At 35.8% G+C, this 21959-nt stretch overlaps 3 protein-coding genes across 4 annotated transcripts in view; all 3 read right to left on the reverse strand.

Annotated features, from left to right (window-relative positions):
* The window catches only part of LOC132188478 (ATP-dependent DNA helicase DDM1), a 7810-nt gene extending 7123 nt beyond the window's left edge, over positions 1 to 687 (reverse strand). For both annotated transcript variants that reach the window (XM_059602939.1, XM_059602938.1), the window contains exons 1-2: positions 575 to 687; positions 260 to 344 (exon numbers count right to left, since the gene is read on the reverse strand). In XM_059602939.1, coding sequence (XP_059458922.1) covers positions 260 to 343 — 84 coding nt within the window. In that variant the 5' untranslated portion in view covers position 344; positions 575 to 687. The remainder of the gene's footprint in view (positions 1 to 259; positions 345 to 574) is intronic.
* A 3374-nt stretch (positions 688 to 4061) lies between these two features.
* LOC132188610 (sulfite exporter TauE/SafE family protein 3-like) lies at positions 4062 to 10332 on the reverse strand. The gene is made up of 12 exons (XM_059603122.1): positions 9837 to 10332; positions 9582 to 9741; positions 8431 to 8631; positions 7881 to 7945; positions 7753 to 7792; positions 6549 to 6610; positions 6347 to 6433; positions 6031 to 6081; positions 5325 to 5546; positions 4841 to 4934; positions 4539 to 4679; positions 4062 to 4426 (listed from the first exon to the last, which is right to left on the reverse strand). The coding sequence occupies exons 1-12, from the start codon at positions 10062 to 10064 to the stop codon at positions 4344 to 4346; spliced, it is 1434 nt and encodes a 477-aa protein (XP_059459105.1). The 5' UTR covers positions 10065 to 10332; the 3' UTR covers positions 4062 to 4343.
* Positions 10333 to 14728: 4396 nt separating this feature from the next.
* On the reverse strand, positions 14729 to 20366 carry LOC132186183 (U1 small nuclear ribonucleoprotein 70 kDa). The gene is made up of 10 exons (XM_059600027.1): positions 20089 to 20366; positions 19529 to 19643; positions 19351 to 19430; positions 18539 to 18614; positions 18389 to 18453; positions 18236 to 18298; positions 16879 to 16960; positions 16548 to 16710; positions 16043 to 16117; positions 14729 to 15674 (listed from the first exon to the last, which is right to left on the reverse strand). The coding sequence occupies exons 1-10, from the start codon at positions 20188 to 20190 to the stop codon at positions 14957 to 14959; spliced, it is 1539 nt and encodes a 512-aa protein (XP_059456010.1). The 5' UTR covers positions 20191 to 20366; the 3' UTR covers positions 14729 to 14956.
* Between the last annotated feature and the right edge of the window lie 1593 nt (positions 20367 to 21959).

Genomic DNA, 21959 nt, shown 5'->3' on the forward strand with positions numbered 1-21959 from the left:
AATATTGACAACCAAAACTCACGGTGCACGATAAAGTTCTTGCAGCAAATTAAAGCCCAACGAATTACGAATAACAGTAGCCCTCTAGTTGTTTCTCAATAAACTATTCATAAGCACCGACAACGCTCAAAAAGTTTATTTCTAAGCTTCTTTATTCTTCTACTTTCCTAACCCGCAGTTTCCTTCATATTCCCGAGAACCAACAGAACAAGCAAGAAGAAAAGAGCGAGAATGCCACTAACGGAAAAAGGAAGCAAACCTCGTCTTCAAGCACCGAAGTCGGCGACTCAGCAGAGCCATCGTCCTTCGTTTCGTTCTTCGCGGCCATTTCTAAGCCTGACATTCTGTAAAATAAATAAATAAATCAGAACCAAACAAATCATCAGAGAGCCAAAAATCGAAAAAATAGGCTTTATCAAGAACAGTAAACTTAGGGTTTGCTTTCCATTCAAACCGACTACTGTTCACAATGCGATTTCCACACAAAAAAAAAAAAAAAAAAAAAAAAGATAGCTTTGTTTGCACAAAAATGCGATCATCAGGCATTGAAAGCATGAAATGTACAAATACGAACCGTAGGATTTGGAGTTTCTGAGAGCGAATAGGAGAGAACGGTGGAGGCTGGAGCACACTAGAGAGCAAAACGTAGAAAAATCAAACGTTGCGAAAATTACAGTGAGTGGGAGCTGCCAGATATTAAAATGTGCGAAGGAAATTATTATTATTATTTTTTTTAATGGCTTTGCGTGGGGTATTGGGCGGGAAAATGAAGTCTTATATTTTGCCCTTGAATGTCCACCAAATAACTCTGACAACCTACTTCTCGACGCTGGTTTTCATCCTCTCGAAAGGTCATTCTTTGAGGTTTGAGCTGTTCTGCTATTTCTTGGGCCTAATACCCCTATCGCGGCAATTGCTGACCGAAGGTGATGGCCCTGATGGGTTCCCAATTCCCATAATGGGGGGACGCGTGCTTTGTCTTCCGATTGTGGGCTTTCACTTTTATATTCGTATCAGGTAATGCTGTTTTTAAAATTATCATTAAAACAAAATTTTAAATTTAATAATAATTTTATCTTAAATTTCAAATGTCATGTATACTATATTGGCTCATAACCTCTATTATGCGCAAAATTTTTCATTATAATTTAATTTTAAAATTTAAATACATAGTTACCATATTTTTTATTATATATTAAAAAGACATATACAAAAGAAAATAAGAGAGATTGAATATAAAAATTTAAATCTAAAACCCACTCTAAAAAATAATAATATATTAGATCAAAAATAGTATACTTTTCTTAGCACCAAATCCACCACTTTTGTAAGAATTGAACCACAACGATTATCACATCAACTATTTTTTCTTTTTTTCTTTTTTTTTTAAATCCAATATATATATACTACAAATTTTATGGTTTTTTATTTTTTCTTTTTTTTAAATCGCATATATTGGATTTTAATTATGGTTTTTTAAGTAAGTATACTAAAGGACCGGTTCACTACTTAACAAATGAAAACGTGGAGAGAGGAAAAAAATATGATTTGTATTATTTGTTTCCTTATTGGATTTTGACATTAATAATACTTAATTTATTGAATTATATATATATATATATATATATATATATATATATGGCAAACTCTTGAAATATAATTAAATACCCTTAATTACGCAAATTTAATAACCGGTTCATTATTAAAAAAATATATATGTTTTAAAAAATCGATTTTGTCTTCTTTTAAAAAGGGTTCACACCACATGTGGTAATATTAAAGCACTTATGAGAGTGATTCGGCTATATATATATATATATGATAGCATTACTCACTTTTTTAATCTAGTTTTTTAAACCAGCATTAGATTTCAACCAAAAATAAAATAAAATAAAGTGAAATGAAAGAGTTGTAGACAAATTGATTCATGTCTCTAGAACAATTTATGACGTGGTGCAATTTGTACATCCTATAACATTGGGTGTCCGTGTCACTCATTCCATGTTCAAGACCTAGTAATTGAAAGGCTTGGAGAGAAAAATACAAAATGCAAATAACCTAACAATATATGTACACTATGCCTCGTTTTTTTAATTTGTTGTATTCAATTAGAGTAAGATACAAATGTGAATACAAGATATGGTAGATCCTCTTTAAAACACGGTTCGTTATTAGCTCATTTTTTATAATGGCTTTGCTTGTAACCGTAGCTTTTAGTTTTATTAGAAGAGTTGGCGAATCAAGGTTCCACTAAGAGAAAATATTTTTTTTTAATTTTTTTTTTCTCGCTTGGTTGACGGCTTTGAGAGAGATGTTTATTAGAAAGAGACATTCTATTGTGGTTGATTGGTATTATATGTACAAGACAAATGGGAAGTCCGTTGACTATCTTCTTATTCATTGAGATAACTTGTTATTGAGGTAACTTGTGCATTATTGAGCGGATTTTTTCAATCGTTTTGGATTTTTTTGAGTTATACCTGTACGAGTGTCTCATTTATGACACTAGCAATAGCTTTCTTAAATCTCATTATCTCCTCTAAATATAATTATTAATCATCTTGCATTATTGCAACATTTATATTGAAACCTTTATTGGGTGCCCTACCATGTATGATCATTCTTTTTCAAGTAAAATGAAAATAAGTTATATCATAATCAATATTTTATTTTATTATATCTAATAATGTATATGATGCTACATTATTTTCAAATTTGAAATAACACAACAACATATTAAATATTAACATTATATATACAATTAAATTCAACAAAATAAAATATTAACCATAAAAATAACTCATCTCCAATTCACTTCCTTTCATCCCACCCTAATTTTATATCGTATTTTCTTATATTAATGCAATATCGCTTATATTAAAAAAAAGAAAAGAAAAGAAAAGGCATTATTACTTGTTAGCATCGGACGGTGCAAACCCAATGAGCCGCGTACTCATTGTACTGGTACAGACGCAGTCACATCTGAACAGGAAGTTTCTCCCTCCAAAAGCTCAACCGTCGGTAATATATATTTACTCTTCTTAAACCCCATTTCACCTTGGTCCTAAACCTCACACTACGCGTTGCCCGATTCAGAGAATTAAGACTTTGAGAAACTCATCAAAAAGTTTAATCCCTGGAGGCTTTTGGGCATCTGATGAATGAAGCTTGTCTCCCAGAGTCGACATAGCTCCCCAACACAAACACACCAACAAGTTGTGTCGTTGCGTCAAAGGCGAGCATAGAGAGCTAACAAATGGGTGGTCTCATGCACTTGAACCAGGTGAGGAACATTTATTTTGCTAATGATTGCTTTCTGGGAAATTTGTTCAACTCATTGTCTTCTTGTTTAGTATAGGTTTGGAACCCAAATTATCCAATTGATTAGACCCCAGGATTATGGAAGTAGGTAAGCGCATTATCACCGCTTTATGTCAAAAAGGTTATGCCAATAAAAAATGAAGAATTTAATTAATATTTTAATACTCTCTTTTATCTTTGGACTCAAACTTGTGTTGATCGATGGCTTAGAATATTTAACTAAAACGAGGGTAAAGTGTGAAGGTCGAACTCAACATCGAGACTATGTCAAGTCATTATTTATTATAAATAGAAAATAATGAATTTAATTATTTAATCAATATTTTACGCCCAAAATAAACTAGACTATATGGCAATGCATTTGGGGTGGATTTGGAGCCCCCGGAGAGTTGGGGGGAGGAGACACTGGCCCCTCAGAAGTGAGAACCCCGGCTGGTACTGGCAGTTTTGTGCTGCCCGGCCTATGACAATAAAGTGCTGTCTTAGAGTGCAACGGTTTTATGTTGGCATCATACATGCATTTGAATTATATGTTTTTTTTTTTTTTTTTTTTTGAAGTAGTTTTTAGGGCTGCAAATGTGAATTGTGTTCCTAACAATCTGAAGCTATTACAGTGCAAAATTAAAGAATCTGCAAACATACGAATAAGAAACTGCATATAACTTTTTTATATTGTTTCCCAAAAGTATAGACATGTGATTTGATATTTGATGAAGAGATGCATCTAATGGGAAGGAGGATAACAATAATGTAAAACATTGGCATTTCATATTATTGTGCTCAATGGTGAGCTTACAGAATTCTTGGATCATGGGCATGCTTTTGGTGGAAGAATTTTTAATAATCTAGAGTAGTAAGACATGATGGTGAAGTTTCACGAGAGACTGATTTAATGAATTGAACATCTAGTAACATAGACAATCCATGATCTTTGCTTGAAGCCAAATGGGAAAAAAGGCGACTTTGTAAAGCTGAATGTAGTGTGGATATAGGTGCCCTCTGTTGAGAATTCAACAACATACTTAAGACTCGTGACAGAGATTTTCAAAACCCATATACTCTTGATTTGCCATCTTCTCAACCATGTTTGCTATGCCCACCCCACCTGTAATATACAGAAGAAAAATTCGAGCACCTTAGTGTGAAAATAAAAATGAATAAGAAGCTGGAATATCTTGATATGTAGTGAAATGATGGAAAGCTAGAGAGCCATGTACCTAAGCTGATAGCGCTCACAAAGATTGTCAGAGCTAGTATGAAAATGATTATTGATGTCCTGCCGAGGAATGCAATTATCTTTCTCACTACATGCTGACCGGTAAAGGCAGCAATAGTTGCAATTAAAACAAAAAAAGCAGCTGGAGCAAAGAGTAAATTGAATATTAGGTTGAGTCAGAGAAGAATAAATTTTGATGCTAAATTAGCAATAGCTACCATTGGTATGAGTTTCCTTCTTATGCAGAACCTCTTCTAGTAGTTAGAATTAATTATTTTATATTACACTATTATTGTTACTTACCGTATGGAACTGGGAAACGGTTGAGAAGGTAATACTGTACAACTGACATGGAGGATGAAAATACCATTGCGAAGGTGGAAGTCGCGCTTGCTACCTGCGAAAGGTGCGAATTCATAAGCTGGTTTAAATGTTCCTGTGTGCTTGAGTCTGAATTTTGTATGTTGTAAATAAGTTTAGCCTTTCAATGAATTTTCCCCACCGTAAAATTCCAGACATGATTTTCGGACTGAAGAAAATCATGCAACCAACTCTTTCCAGTACTACTGTCCGTGTTTAATTTGTGTTGTAGCCATTACCTTTCATCACCTCGCCACCAACTTATTTTAATGTATTTTATCTGTGCTAGGTTAGATTTATACCTAAGATCTACCGCAATCCCACTTCAGCCCAATCCTTGACCACCTGACCAGACTCAAGGATCACCCTATCATTGTTTCTTTAAGAGTATTAAGAGTAGTAGATGCATGAAAAATGTTAAATATACCTGAGGAGGAATTCCCAATTCAAGAAAAAGGGGTCCCAAGATAAAGCCACCTCCCAGCCCAAGCAGTCCACCTACCATGCCAGCTACTATACCACAGCTGCAGTAAAGAAAAAGCTGATGCACCTTCCAGTTTGTGATTTCCTTTCCCTTAGATGCAATCACCCTGGTCCCTTTGTATAAGCATATGCCTTCAAAAATTGTGACTGAGGCAGCAATTGGTACCTATGCAATGGAAACTATTATGTCGAGCTGATTTTTCCTGGGAAGATGTGATGTTTATACAATTAGAGCTTGCTTTTTCTTTGTCTTAGGTACTTGGTTCTCAAACTTACAGGATGAACCTAAAAAGAAAGGGTACAGAAAGATTTATTGCCATCAGATTGTTGACTTTCTTAGGGATCTAGCTGCATCTCTTTTCTATCACCAGAATTAGAAGGGCTTCTGCTCACTACTGTAGTGGAGCAATAGGTTCCTGTCCCTCCTTGCTAGTAGTACTTGGCAATTCTTCTTCTATCCATGTAAATAGGGTTTGTAACTCTACAAGCAATTTTTTTCCTACAAGTCTGTCTAATCTTTCCATTGATATATATTTTGAATTGAGAAGCTTGTATAAGCTAAAAAATATGGTTATCCACGTGTGGTGCATTTTTCTGTGCTGTGGGAGTATTATGAAAGAAATATGACTATTTTAGGTTGACAAATTTACCTGCAAGGAGTTCAGAATCCAGTACTTGATGGAGCAGGTCACAGTATATGTCTGCATACAGATTCATATAGATACACATTCAGTACCACAAGGCAATTCTTGGTGAGTGGTGACTGTCAAACAACTGAACTGGCAGATGAACTAGAAAGACTGGTCTACCAGCTATATGAGGCCAAGGACCCCTACCACTAGATACATTTAATTAGGACAGTGGTAAATTCATTTGATACAGTTAACTTCATTGACTAGCAATGCAAAGAGATGAAAGACTTAGAAAGAATACTTTCTTGCATGAAATTTCAGTCCTTAAACTTACCTTAATAATCTGAACAATAAGGAAAGCCACCCAAACATACACAAGCAGTGATAATTCTTTCCAGTATATGTTGCGTAGTAGAGGAACCTGGATGAGATGATCATAGTTATAGCACAACAGCAACAACAACAAGAATAAAAAAGTACCAAAGAATTCTTGAAAGAGGACTGCCATATAGAAAATTATACATTCTTGGACTCACCTCCTCATCCTGTGCATCAGCAGGACCACTTGGTAATGCTTTGTATTCTTCTCCAGAACCGTCTGCAATTCAGGATTTTGGCACAACCCTTTCTTAATTTATTATATTTAAAGGAAATTTCTCTCAGTTAATGTTTATATTTCCTGTCACAAATCTTCCTTTCCTTAATTTCTTTGATATGAAAGAATGGTGCACTCTTGGTTTGGTTGAAATTGTCACACATTTGCAAACACACAGGCAGCTGTAATTTCTGTGTGGATCTGGTAACTTTTGGTGTCAGTGACTATCTGTGACCTTATTCACTTTAAGTATGTAACATGTAGACAGTGGGCAAACAAGCCAATTTGCGTGCCAGGGCTGATTAATTCTTATATCACAAGTATGTGAAAAACTCCCATTAGGGAACATTTGATAGCATGCTTTGTCTGATTGGTGATACGAGTCAGTTTGACTCTCACCAGTTCCTAGGGAATGTTTCATTCATTGCTCAATAATAAATAGTTGCAATTAATTCAAGTTCATTTTTCATTTTGGTAAATTATGAGGGGTGTCACAGTTGAATGATGCAATGCAAATCACTCAGAAGCAAACAAATTGGGACTGGAGCATTTGTGTAAATCCAGTTCACTTGGTTTTGGTTGTCATGCTTATAAAAAATCAAGCTCACTCAGCATTACAATGTATTGCTATTATGCTAATGTTTATTTTTTTAAGATCATATCCTATGACGCAAGTCCTCTTATTAGTATACAAGTAAACAAAAAGGTTATGGAACTAATTTTTCACTCTCCTGTATGAATCATAAAATTTTAAAGTTGAAAATCTTTTGTTTTAAATTTTAATATGTTGAAACTACATCTGTTCACCCAAATAACTTTAGTCAGATGCCCAGTCAAGTGTCTATTGGCAAATTCTTTGCCATTTTGGGAGGTTATACCGTTATATGGTAGGCAATAGGCATAAGTATGAGGAGACTAAGTTTTCTCCATGGTCATTTATACTCGAAGCAGAAAAAATAGTGAATTGGAATTAATGGACAGCAATCTAAATTGAACTTTCACGAATTGTTATCGGATAAGATTATATTTTCATTAATATTTTCCTTACTAGTCATATTTCAGTCTCCTTTTTGTTTTTAATTATATTTAGCAAAAGGTTGAGTTTTATAGGAAAATTGTGCTTGGAGAGGACCACGGGCACTCACCACCAGGTTTCGACTCTGATTCCAACAGCTTGGCTGCTTCCTGAACTCAAGTAGCATTTGTGTCTTTTCATTAGTAAGTCAACAACTATATATTATAAGCTTAAGAAATAGTTAGTGGAAAATTTTACCTTCTTCATCATTGTCTCTTTCTTCCATGTCTCTATGCCTTTGAATAAAGCTTTTGTTGATGTACCTGGCACCAATAATTTTCAGCAGTAATTACATTAGTTTCTGAAGTAAGTAGAAATTCTAATTCAAGTGATATGGAAGTCATGGAGAGACTGTTTTTAACTTGAAATGATTTTTCTTCTGTTGCACTACCCAAAAAATAAAAATAAAAAGAAATATTGCTCTTCTGTTGCCTAGACTGGGAAAGCCTTGTGAAATACAAAAGATTTGGATGTAATAATTTGATTTTGAGAACATTTGTGCACAAATGTTTTCAAGTAAATACTCTTCACTATGCTAAGAAAATTACAATTCCTCACTATGATCAAGATATGTGAAATTAGAATATGATTATTCAACTCCAAAGAACCATAATTCTAAAATCGAGTGAAAGAAAAAATGGAAGTGTAAAAAAAAAAAACCAATTTGGATATTATATTATAGAGTTGTGTTCCTGTATTCCTAAAACTATTATGGAAATAGGTTGGTGCTGATTAGTATCAATACTACCAATGAATAGGATGATAAGCAAAACTGTGACCATCCAATCAGCAAACATGACATTGAAGGCAACTCCAATGCTGATTCCTAGCATAAGCATGGGCTGAAAGAGCAACGCCAGGTCATAATCTATTAGGGGCATGTCCAGTGTTGGGTGTCTAAGTCTCATGTTGTAGTAAACTGTTGATCCTGCTGCACCCATGATCATACCTGCAGCCCAGGAAATCACAACTGTTAATATAGACGGTAAAATCAAATCTGGTATATTTTTGGGTAAATTACAATTGCCCTTTCTATAATTAGGTCCTTCTTGAATTTAAAAAATTACACTAAATCTCCTTGCAGTTTGTGAGATTTAAGCACTTTAGTGAACTAATGGAATTATATCACGCTATCATAAATTTTGCATGGTTGCACACCATAGGTTTCCTTTTTTTTTCTTCCTCAGTTGCAGTGACATTCTTTAGTAGTATACATATCAGACGCAAGAATACATGCACACTCTGCCACTCTTAAATCTCCCAAATCTCTAATTAAGAATTCAAAGAAATGATGATGTTGCATTATTTGGTTGGTATTGTAACTTTTCAGAAGTTAGTAGAGTACAGTTAGTAACGTCCTTGTGGAGTACACATAGCAGGAAGACTACATGCATATTTTGCCACGCTTTAAGTTTCTCAAATCTCTAATTAGGGATTCAATTAAATGATGATATGACATCATTTGATTGATTCACCAAAATAAATCAATTTCACCCAAATTTTACAGAGGTTTATTGTGACTTTTCAAAAGTTAGGGAGGTAGAACATAATTAGTCCTAAACCATAGGAAGATAAATTATAATTTGCCCTATACATTTCAGAAACGACCTAATAAACTAGGGAATACCTTAAAGGTCATGCTTAGCATTGTAGACGGTCACATTAAACCTAGCTTTTGATGCATGCATATTATGTATGAAACAAGCATGTATACTCTTTTTTCTTTTTTGCTTTGTTACTTAATATTTTTTTACTTAATATATGTAAGAAAAATGCGTGCAAGAAAGCATTTATGTCTGCATAAACCCAAAGAGTAACTAGTTGATGTCAATGATGTTCTGTAGTTTTTGCTAAGAGACTGCATTATGTTTGGATGTAAATCAAGTAGAGCACACTGACACTTGGAGATGGCAGTGGAAGACTTGGGGTCGAAACCAATGATCAAGGTGAGCATTGGGACGAAAATTCCACCACCTCCGACCCCTCCAACGCTACCCAATGCTGCGCCAAAGAATCCTACAATTGATCCTACTATGATTTTCCAACTGAATTCCATTTCCTGTTCAACCCATTAATCATATATCAAAATGAAGATATTCAAATGGTAAGTGAAGGAAGAAGTTAAGACTGAGTTCAAGAAAGTTGAAAACTCACCGGCCAAACATGTTCATAAGAAGATTTCCCACTCTGCCAGAGGAAATGAACCGTTCTAAGTAGAAATCCTTCTCTTACTTCTTTCTCAAAATTTTCTGTCTCTTTATCTCTCAAGTTTCTCTCAGCAGAACCAACACTGCTCATCACGACTAGGCTCCAAAACAAAAACCATGCTGCTGCTGTTGTTGATATTGCTACAGCTCTGTGGTTCACATGAGTCTGAGCCATTGTAGACAGTGTATGCAGAGCTAAAAGCGAGGCAAGCTAGTTTTGTGACTTGAGAAGATGGCTATATGTTTTTCCTTGCCTGACTATTCCTCTTGTTTTTCTACGAGCATAGCCACACTAGGTTGGGGAAAGCATGAAGAAATCAAGAAACGAGGAGTGCACTCTTTCGGTACCCGTCTATTGTCTACATATATATTTCTCTCGCACTCTTCTTTCTCTTTCTCTGTGGCCCAGTGATTTGGACTTCTTTTTTTCTTTTTCTTTTTTCAAAATGTAAGAAAATTGTGAAGAACTTTTGTGTGCCTCGGATCTTATGTACCTCTTTATAGCTTTCCTTAGGGTAAACAAAGTGATTAGAGAAAATCACTTTTCTTGATGAAAAGGGAAAAAGGAAGGAAACTCATATTTAGTTTCATGAAATGGCAAATGGCCCTTTTGTTGTTTGTCATGAGTCTATGTTGTCTTTTCTTGATGAGTTTTAAGTTGTCTTAAGCTTTGCATATTTTGTACTTAAAACTAATTGATTTTTTAAGAAAACAGACAATCCCTCGGTGTAAATAATTTTTAAAATATTTCGAATGCATTACAACTCTTTTTTGAACCATGTTTCAGAGAAACATTTTGGGGTTTAATTAGGGATTGGTTTAGCTGCACCCACCTAAATACTTGTCAAATTTCTAGGTGAATTGCCAAGAATATTATACAGGGAGCACAACTTATTATTTTCACTTGAATTTCAGTTTATGAAAGTGACTGATTGAACAAAGCACGGATCATGCATATTTATGGATTTCGATCGAATGCAATGAGGTTGTGCAATAGGCAATAAACAATCTTATGTGTGAAAGGGCACTCATGTCTTACCGAGCAGGAGTTTGGATACCTGTTTAAACAGAGTAAAGCTTATGTGCTCTCTCACATAAAGCTGCTCTGTTGGATTTCCATCGCATATTTGTAGGTACGATTTACTTGATGCATCAGAAAATTAGTTGCAGTTAATAACCATTTTTCTGTTGATATTTTTTTAAATTTCTCTTTGGCCGTTTGATTTACAGCATAATATATATATATATATATATATTTTTTTTCTTTTTACTTTGGATGTATTATTATGTTGAGTGAAAAAGTGATTTTCTTTCAAATCGTTCTACCTAGTCCTGTTATTAGGTTTTACTTTATAACAATTTACCTCCCTCAATGCTTCCAAATTCTAAATCTTGCAAACACCGCAACGGTAGGTGCATGTAGTTGTCCTCATGAAAAGACGAGTGCCAATTTGAAAGATAAATGTAAAATTAAAAGCGGGAATTGTCATTAATTCCAGGAAAATCAGTAATGCCAAAAATGGGAAAGCACCTATGAAGCTTCCATTGTAGCGCAAAATCATGCTCTAAAATCAAAACAGAGTTTGTGTATTTGGAATACAATGGAAGCTTCCATTTCCTCATTTCCCTGTAAATTTATTTTCATCTATGAAGCTTCCATTGTAGCGCAAAATCCCGTCACTAGAGCATCTATAACATGATTTTGCGATACAATGGAAGCTTCATAGGTGCTTTCCGATTTTTGGCATGACTGATTTTCCTGGTATGATTGGCAAGGAATGAATTTGTCCTCCAAATAGTCTACAAAATCATGGAGGGCTGGCTCTTTATGAAACCTGCTTTACTGCTCATTTTTAAAACGTTACACAAACGAGTTCAACTGTTTTTTTGTCTATGCTCCTTTGCTATTCATTTTTGTCAAAAAGAATTTTAATTTTCACGAAAGCCAATGATAGTTTTGTACAAATCAATTGGAGAGAGAGAGAGGGAGAGGGGGGACGGTCCTTTTTTTATTTCTAATCAAAGCGGAAGAAGGAGAAAAAAAAAGAAAAGGGGACAATTCATTTGATCAACGAGTCACGAGTACATAGTTTTTCTTTAAATTTAGTTTAATAAAATTCTTCTAATTCAATCTATTAAGAAAAATACTATATATTATACTCTAATCTCATTTGATGCCATCAGCACGTGGTTAATCTAAGTGAGATAAAGTTGAATGATTGTGTAGTATATAGTACTACTCATCTATTACACTTTTTAGAGTATATGATTGTTACATAAATTTTCACATGGTCTATTAAAGTTGCATCTGAGAATCATTTGCACTATAAACAAACCTCAAATTAATTGACTGAATTAAAGGAATTTATTTTAACTCCAACTCTACATTTGATTGGCATATCATTCAACTCTTTCAACCCGTAACATGTCAAAAGCAAGTAACTACTTTCCTTTGTTGTAATTTATTACCGCCTGCTCTGAAGCAGCAGGTAAGTAAATATGTAAAATATCATGATCAAACCCCCTTTTTTTTTTTGTTAGTATGATGATCAAACTTAAAACACAAGCCAACGGGATTTCTGAAATTTCGCAGAAGCAGCGTCAACTTTTGAGGACAATGCAGTACGAACGAGTGTGTGATAACGTCTCCAGTTATGATATTAACAGACTGGGCAGAAATCCACTGCCGCAACACCCGTTATAGCAAAGCCATGAAGCTTCATGGGTGCTTAATTTGGTTTTGGCCTCTTCTTTGGAGCAGAAACACATTGCACTCCCTCCCACACTTACCAATATTAACGTCTCATTGGAGGAGCCGCAGCTTTCTTCTCTCTTGAGAGAAGATTTTTTCTGCAACTCTCCACCTCCTCTGTGCGGCTCTTTCCGGGGGAGGAGGGAGAGACTTTGCTTTCTCCTTTCTCCACTCTTTCCCTCCGCCAAGTGCGATCGCTTCTCCTCCCTCCTCCGTAATCGGTTCTCTTCTTTTTCTTTTCTTTTTTTACCTCTGAGCAGCGCTGCCGCCGTTCCTCCTCGCCCAGACCACTTCGCCCCGCCTGGTCGCCCATCTCTGTCCGGCCTCCACCCCTAGCAGACGCGCTGTTCACGGCTTTTTGGTGGTTCTCAGATCTGGTTTTCTAAAATCCAGATTTGTTGGCTTCCAATCTTCCACAGCTCCGACGCGCCTCACCAACGTCTTCACCGCCCTCCCAGCTTTCCGCTGCAGCTGTCATCGCCTTCCACCAGTCTTCCCCAGCCCCGTCCTCTGTTTATGCCGTTGCTCGGAGCGCTTTATTACTACTTTTTAAATTTTTCCTGTATTTTTATTTACCTTGTTTTTAAAAAAGCTCCAAAAGAAAGCTATATTGCCCTCAAGAATTTCTCTCTTTCTCTGCTAGTTATGACCTTTCCACGTGAGCCCAATATTTTATTTTGTACGGTTATACCCTCTTTCTCCTCTGTCATAGTCTTGTAGTATTGTTTGTCTGAATTTTGATACAAATGCCGTGTCACCTTAACAAACTATGTTGGGGCAAGGATAGAGATTTCCTGCGAAAGGAAAAACTTTGGCTCCCATAGTGTGACATAATGAAAATCTGATTTATTTTTTTTTTTTTTTGGTATGTATCAAGGTTTAATGGGGTTGTATTGAAGCGTTGAGATCTGGGTTGATGTTGAAACCATCTATGGAGAGAGGATTTTTCCGTTTCAAATAAAATGGAAAGAATTTATTTCACGGTGTCATAAATTTTAAATGACACTACAACATATTTCATCATATGACAATATATATATCATTAAATTTATAAAATTTAGTCTAAATCATGAAGTAGATCTACATTTCACTTAAAACGGAATGGAAATGAATATTAGGTTGATAGATTCTGATTAAAGAGGACCTAACATTACTCTTATATCACCCTTGATTCACTTCAAGATCAACATATATCTGACTGGTTGAACCGCACCACTTCAACATATCCTCTTTAATCAGAATCAATCAACCTAATATTCCTTTCCATTCCATTAAGTGAAATGTAGATGATATACTTCATGATTTAGACTAGATTTTATAATTATAATGATGTATATATTTGTGTAATGCTAAGAACTATATTTTTATCCTCTTAAAGTTGATGTGACTTTCAAAATCACCCTTTGATTAAAATTCAAGTATAATTTATCTAAAATTTAATAGTGATTTTAAAGCCATATCAACTTTAAGAAGATTAAAAGATGATAAAAAAATAATCTCTAACATTACTCGATAATTGCCCAGTTGATTTTTCAGAAGATTGACTCCTGACGTTGTGGAAGTTGAGGATTTGGACCTACTGGTGTTTGATATTTTGCAAATTTGCTTTTGAAAGGATGCTTGATTTCATTTGTGGGGTTGGGGCTATTCTGGCTATATGCCAAGCTTGCCTTGCACCTGTTCAATTTTCTACTTGAGAGCTTCAGTAATAAGCGCTCGCTGCCATCATTATTGCCGCTTGTGCAATCATTACCAATCTATACAACACATCACAAGCCATTACCGATCTCATACTGCTCAATTACATCACCATCGACGCTGTTTTGTTAAAACAAAACAGCGCCGCAGGCAACCGGCAGGGCTGAAGGACAGTAACCACTTCAATAAATAAGCAAGGTAACCAATAAATACTTTTAGCCAAGGACTAAAGACCTAAGCGATACAGTTGAAAATGTAAACCAGTCACAATATTTGAATTGCGGCATGTGCACCAACATATTAAGTCCATTACTTCCAAAATTTTGAAAGGGTTAAGAATAAGAAACAAAAAATTAAAAAAAAAAAAAAAGAGAGAAAAGAACAGTAAATAAACCAAGCATACAGTCTTACTCCATCTCAAACAACAAAACAATAATCACCAAACACAAGAACAGATCCACGAGGAGCTCAGTCATAAAACCTTTAAACAGAGTTTTTGTCAACAAAGAAAAGGAGAATCCAACATCCATTCAGAAGTTGCTCCAAGAAACACTCCTGACCTTCGATTTAATAATGCCCAGAACAGCAGAAGCACAAGTTGGGAGATACTAGCAGTCTCAGTACTCGTACTCCCGAGAAAGTGACCTCTCTGAGCGTCGATATTCACGCTCCAGATCTCGAGTTCTCTCCCTTTCACGTGACTCAGATGTTGCACGCTCATAATGGTAATCATCCTCCTCCATTCGATCAGGATAGTGATCGTAGCGGTCAGGGTCATCGGGGACATCCAGATGATCATACTGTCCCCTACTTCGACGATGCTCATAGTGCTCGGTGTCATGGTCTTTATCTGGATGCTTATGCTCATGCTCGGGCTGTTCATACCACCCACGATCATCCTCGGGTTCAGTGTGATCATAGTCCCGCTCCCTTTCACTATGCCGGTCCTTCTCATGCTTTGATTCAACTTGATCATAAGTAGACTCCCTATCACGGGACCGCCCATGGTCACGGTCATGGTCTTCAACTTCTAGGTCTCTCTCACCCTCCCTTTCTCGACCACGATCACGTTCCCGATCACGGTCTCTGTGTCGATCACGCTCGTAGTCGCGACCACGCTCCCGACCTCGGTCTCTATCGCGTGCTCGGTCACGATCACGACCCCGATCTCTTTCTCTTTCCCTATCCTTGTCCCTGTCCCTATCCCTATCGCGATCTCTGTGGTGCCTATCCTCCCTATGCTCACGATCCCGATGTCTGTCGTGGGAGAGTTCATGGGATTTCTCCCTTTCCCTCTCTCTATCCCTTCCCTTTTCACGAGATTTTTCCCTATCCCTGGAATAATTTCATTCAAAGTCAATTTAATTTATTAAAAAAAAAAAAAAAAACTGATGATACTGCAAAACAGTGTTGTTTTGCAGAAACTAAAAGGCTCAATTAGAATATGCCATAATGTTAACTACAATATGATATCATGAATGTTATAATTACTTCATGAACATTGTACAAGATTTTTATTAGACCATCAATTAGATACACAAGTTAAAAACAGTGCTCAAACATGCAACTTCCAGATGGATTACACCCAATCTATGAACCATTTTTTTTTACCAAAACAAGCTTTCCTATTGTTGAACACATAAATTACCATCTAAGGCTAAAATTAAAATGACGAAATGGAAAACAATTTGGATGAATCATACCGCTCTGTATGCCGATCCTCACGTACCCTTGGCTCCTCAGAGCGAGATGGTGCTCCTGACTGCACTTGCTGCTCCCTGAGCAATTAAAATTTACAGTTCTCATAAGAAGACCAGAAATTAAATGCAATAAAATATCTAAATAGAGCTATGTATTCAGCCAGACCAACTAGATGTATCAACGTGCCTTTGCAAAATTAATAGTCAATCGAAAATATTAAGAACACATTCAATTTCTTTGCTTCAATGACGTGCAACACTTAATATATCCATAATGAATTCCCAAAAGTCCAGGCATTCCACTTAAAAATATTAGGATAGCAAACTGTCGAATCTAAAGAGAATGTTTCCATACTCAAATTTACTTCTGAATATGCACAAGCACATCAAAATAAATTTAATGCAACTTGAATTTCTCAGCAGGGCTACAATACACAGCACGTAATGAAAATTGATTCTGTTCAACAGATGTGAAGTTGTGTGAAAATGTTGCAATTCAGTCATTTACCTCCCTGAATATCTCTGATTAACATCTTCACCTCCAACTCTGGTGGTTCCTAGCCCACCACCAAGTCGGCGAGGACGCCAATTTGGGACAGTTCTACCACGTTCAACATCCACAAGCACTCTTCTACCATCAATCTTCCTCCCATCAGCTTGTTTATATGCAGCTGTATATAATGTATGTAGGAAGTTTCAGTAACATACAATGTAGCATATCACAATTTTTTTTTTAATAAGTAAATCATTCTTATCCAATGCGGCACAACCCTAGCACACAAGAAATATAAAAGTGAAACCCCCTATTAAGGAGGAAAACAGATTAAAATGTGATATACCTTTCATGTCCCGGGTGTGCACATACTCAATGAAAGCATAACCTCTAGGCTTATTGGTCTCTTTATCAGTAATCAATCGAACCTGAAATGCACATAGAACAAAATAAAAAAAATAAACAAGTCACTTAAAAAAAGGATTCCTATCTCAAAGCAGAGTCATAAAACATGAACCTATAATCTTTAGTTCCATAACTAAGTGACAGAACTGTAAAAAAAGTTAAAAATAGTAAATCCTAAATGGCACGGCAGACAGGCACTATGCCTCATTAGCCGTGCTCACCTTCAAATCATAGAGCTTCCCATCGCGAGATGCATCACCACCAGCTAGAGTTGCGGAAAAACTGATGTATTGTGGCCAATTTACCAGTTGGTGAACAGACTACCCTCCCCTTACCAGGGATTTTTATTTTTTAAATAACTAGAAAGCTATAGATAATGTAAGAAATACCAGGAAATCTTCTCTCAACTGCTGCTATGTTTATGACAGCCTTTAAAGCCAAAAATGAAAGTTTTAGCAACAGGAAAGTACTAAAAATTCAAACAAAGGAGAGTAGATGCTAATACTCCCAACACGTTTTACCCCGTCCAGGAAAAAGAACAGAAGTTGTCAGTCTCCTTTTGATGCTTGAAAACAAAGGCCAAAAGGCACAATGCATCATTGCTCTGCTCAACTTAAAATTTTCAGCTTTGCTGTGCAGGATGAACCACCATCTTTGGAATTGGGTTGGTAGAAAATTATGGAGTCAAAAGATACATTCACTAAATGCAATACTCACCTCCTTACCAAGGATATTTCTCGATATGTCGTAACTTAAGTAATTCCTAGAACATCCAAGTCTAAAAATAACTCTAAACCTAACTATATCAAGAGAGGTTAAAGGATCAAAGGAACAAACCCGTAAGCCATTACCAGAAAATTGGCAGTGACACCAGTGCTCTTATTACCAACTCGCACAGACACTCCAAAGTTAATATATTAAATCAAAGAACCTTTAAACATTATCCCTTTCAGACTTGAAACAAATGCTGAAGAGAATATAGGCTACAATTACACTTACTCAAGTAGAAAAAAACTGTAATCCATTATATCATCAATTTGATTGAAATTGGATTTTCAAACCATTTGATTCAGTGGAATATCTATTAACAAGCTTGATTAGAGGTCTAGCTGTAGTCAACTTGTGAATTTTTGTTTTTTCTTTTAAAAATTTGTAAGATAATGAAGACACTTTTAAATCTCAAAAATTTTCATGAAATAATCAATTTTTTTTTTTTAGTAAGATAAACCAGAAGGATAGAGCTACCACAGAACTGAACCTCTTACCGAACCCCGTTGGGGAATGCTCAAAATACCTACCCGCTTGATTGGTCCATAAGACTCAAGCTCCCTTTTGAGTCTGCTCTCAGTTGTCTCATAACTCTGTGAGAGGAGAATAAAACAAGTCATCCCCAAAAAAATTTATTGGCCACAAGTTGGAAAATCCAAAATACAAAGGACAACATTACTTACAAGTCTAGCCACGAACAAAGTCTTGTATGGGTCTCCAGAAATATTTGGGTCTTCACTCGGATTATCTGTGTCAAAGTACATGTAAGAACAAATATACTGAAGCTATTGAACTCCAAAACCTTAAAGTAAATCAAAGTGGTGTGTCTTCACATTTCTGTAGCTCCTCAGCAGCCTTTTCTGCACCCTTCTCTAGTCTTAACTGGTGTACTCTAGCCCTTCTTTGTGCCTGGATCCATTCAAACATATCAAAAACCAGATATGGTGCAAACACCAAGTTATATTTGGGCACTTCCTAGTTGTAAGCTCTACTTGCTAAGTTTGTAGCTTTTCCTCTCAGGCTAAGGGTGGTTTAGGTGCTTGGAATCGGTTAGTTTGTAACGCCTCCTTAGGCAAGTGTTTTACTCACATGAAGGCACACAGACAACAAAATGAAAAAAATAAATAAAAAGGAAGATTCAAACAACAAGCAGAAGAACCTCTGCAGATAGGCTTTGCAATGTTGTGTCTTATTTTCCCAGGATATGTGATGATGAGAGAAAAAAATACGCATCAGTAACAAGTCAAAATTTACTTAACGGTTATGTTATATCACTAACTTAGAGCTGAACCAAGTAGTTCAAATTTAGGGTCAGTTCAGTTGAGTTGTATCACTCATTTTGTAATTAATGAACAGGATACTTCATTGGTATCACTTCCATGGACAGAAAAGAATCACACATAATTCAAGACCATTCAGTTAAATAAGTTGAAATAATTACGCGTCCTCCTTGATGTGCTTCCTCTAAAGCTGTTAGAATTAAACTCCTGGAAGAAACTAATATATGCCATATACAAAAAATTTCAAAGAAAAAAATTACTGATCTGGCCATCCATTCAGCAAATTGTGACAACACAGACAAATGATTATCCAATGTAAAGCACTGGAGCATAGATCAACCCCCTACAGAAATGTAACATCTTACAGGAGTTTCAGCCTCTTGGACAGGAGGAGCATATTCAGGATCTCCAGGCTCGGCAAACCTACTCACAAATTGCGCCATCCCTTCATAGTATTAAGAAGAATGATGATCATATTATAATTATACAAATCAGTATCAAAATGAAAACCATTCAAACACGCTCTAGACCACAACAATAAACCTGTTAATGACGGGCATTTCCGCTTCTCTGGAGGCGGTTTAAACTCCAAAGGTGGTCGAGGCTCAAAAAGCTTTAACAGGTTGGCTGTTAGACCAGTGGGATGGCTCTGCCCAATCTGCATTACAAGCGAAAGTCAATAATCAAGTCCACCACAGAACTTCACCATGATGTTTTTACAAGCCCAGCTAAATTGTTGCAATGATTGTGATTAAAAAATTGTTCCAACACTAAATTCCATACAGCAAAATTAGCAATTTTGAAATTCAGATAAGAACATTATATTTCTATTTCCTCTACTAAGATGTGTTGTATCAAAAATTTTGATGTATAATCAATCAATTGAACCAAATCCACCAAATATAAAGAAGTAATAATATGGATCAAATAAAACCCAGCTAAAATTAACAAATCTGTACCATCAAAATATAGATCAACCTTTTTTTCTGAGTCAGACCTAGGGTTGAAGAGATTTTGCCAAAAACCTTAACTACGACCAAACAATAAAACCCAGAGAATTTCACAAACAAGAACGAGGAGTCGGAAGCGGAGAGAGAGCGAACCAGTTTGAGCTGTTGGACGCTGGCTCGGTTCTGGACTTTGGTGCGGGCCTGAACGGCGGCGTTTTGCTGGTTGCGCATGAGCGCCTCGTTGTAGTCTCCCATGGCGAAGCGATCGGACCTGAGCTTAGGGTTTATGCGAGAATCGAAGGTTGGTTACCAGGTGAGAAATACGGCAAGCATCGATGGGTTGTTCGGATCCGGTTTGCGTGAACCGGGTCGGGTAGGCGAAGAAGCCTCAGAAAGCGGCAGCTAAAAAAGAGAGGGTTTCCTAGAGGGTCTATATATATAAAGAAAGTCAAAATACACGTACGAGTTCGGCACAGGGTATAGTATCGATTTATTTGGCTTTTCATGTATTTATCTAGAAATGAAAAACAATGATCATACGACGTCGTTAAGATAGTGTCCTGACCATTTCGGCTCATCCAGTAGATAAGGTTAAAGACGCTCTTTTTTTATAAACCAACAAACAAACAAAAAAAATATTTGCTAAATTTGTGGAGGTAACAAATAGCTTTTTAAGGTTTAAAAAGTGAGTAAATATTTGAGGTAAGAAAAATAAATAAATAGGTTTATGCAGTTAGAAAATTTGACGAAGTCCATTAATATGTCATGCAAACTCCAATAATATTGTGACATGTATCACTTATAATAAAACAATATGTATAAAAAATATTAACACATTAAAAAAATAATAATAAATAAAATGAGGAAATGGTTGAGCCCCTTTGGCCCAATGACATTGGGGTGTGGCCAAAAACACCTCTCATGGGGGTGGTTCAGCCACCTCCACATCCACTTGGGGTAGTCAAACCCACTTCTCATGCCATAATACCCCGAACAAACATGTGGCAATTTATTAAAAAAATAATAATAATAACATATATACTAATAACCCAAAGAAAGTTTTAAGTTCACGAAAATCATAAATTTAAGCAAATAAATTAATTACTTAGTTATGGGGATATGTAAATTAAAACAGAAACAAACAATAGATGCTTTACAGTAAAGACTTAGAAAACACTTAAAATGTCAAGATTCAGATGCGCAGTTCGAATGAGTCGGAATGACTCAAGAAACGTTTGAACGATGCCACATTAAAGCGTGAAACCCCCTAACCCATCATTCTAAACTTCTAATGATTTGTATTAATGATCTAATTTAATAGGTTGTCATAAAAATACCCGAACCGTTCGAATAATGACAACTTGAATGCAAAAGTAATACGTTCAAAAACTTAAGAAAACGCAGGAGACTCATTATAAAAGTCCCTATAGACCCTAGTTGAGCCATTCTCCCACCCACCCAACAACTAAGAGAGGGATAGAGAGAGAGAGAGAGAGAGAGAGAGAGGAAAAGAAGAAGAAGAAGAAATTAGGTATTTTTGAGTCGATTTTAAAGTAAAGATGAAGCATCTACTCACGAAAAGGGCAAGCATACTAAATCTTAACCTTTTATTTTGTGCCGCATAAGTCTCTATTTTGTCAATAAGTGTGTTTAACATGTTAAAAGGGTACTCGAAGTTCAAAAATATATATTTTTCCAATAAAGATCGTAACTTTATTTTATGAGACAAAATTTTAGAACAAGATGACCACTTAAGGTAGTATTTGGAGTAAAATGAGTACGAAAGTTAACAACTTAAAGTTTTATTTTATTTATTTATTTATTATTATTGTTTTTTTAATGTCAAGTTAATGCTCGTAAATAGGTAATTTTGGGATAGTTCAATAGTTTTATTGAACTATCCCAAAATTGTTCATGACTGATTCAATTGTATGATACAAACAACAGTCACAAATAATAGAAGCTAGATCGATCTGTCTCCATTGCTTAGTATTATGTGTATACATGCCAGAGTACGTACACAT

This window comes from Corylus avellana, chromosome ca7 (genome assembly GCF_901000735.1).
Source record: "Corylus avellana chromosome ca7, CavTom2PMs-1.0".
NCBI lineage: Eukaryota > Viridiplantae > Streptophyta > Magnoliopsida > Fagales > Betulaceae > Corylus > Corylus avellana.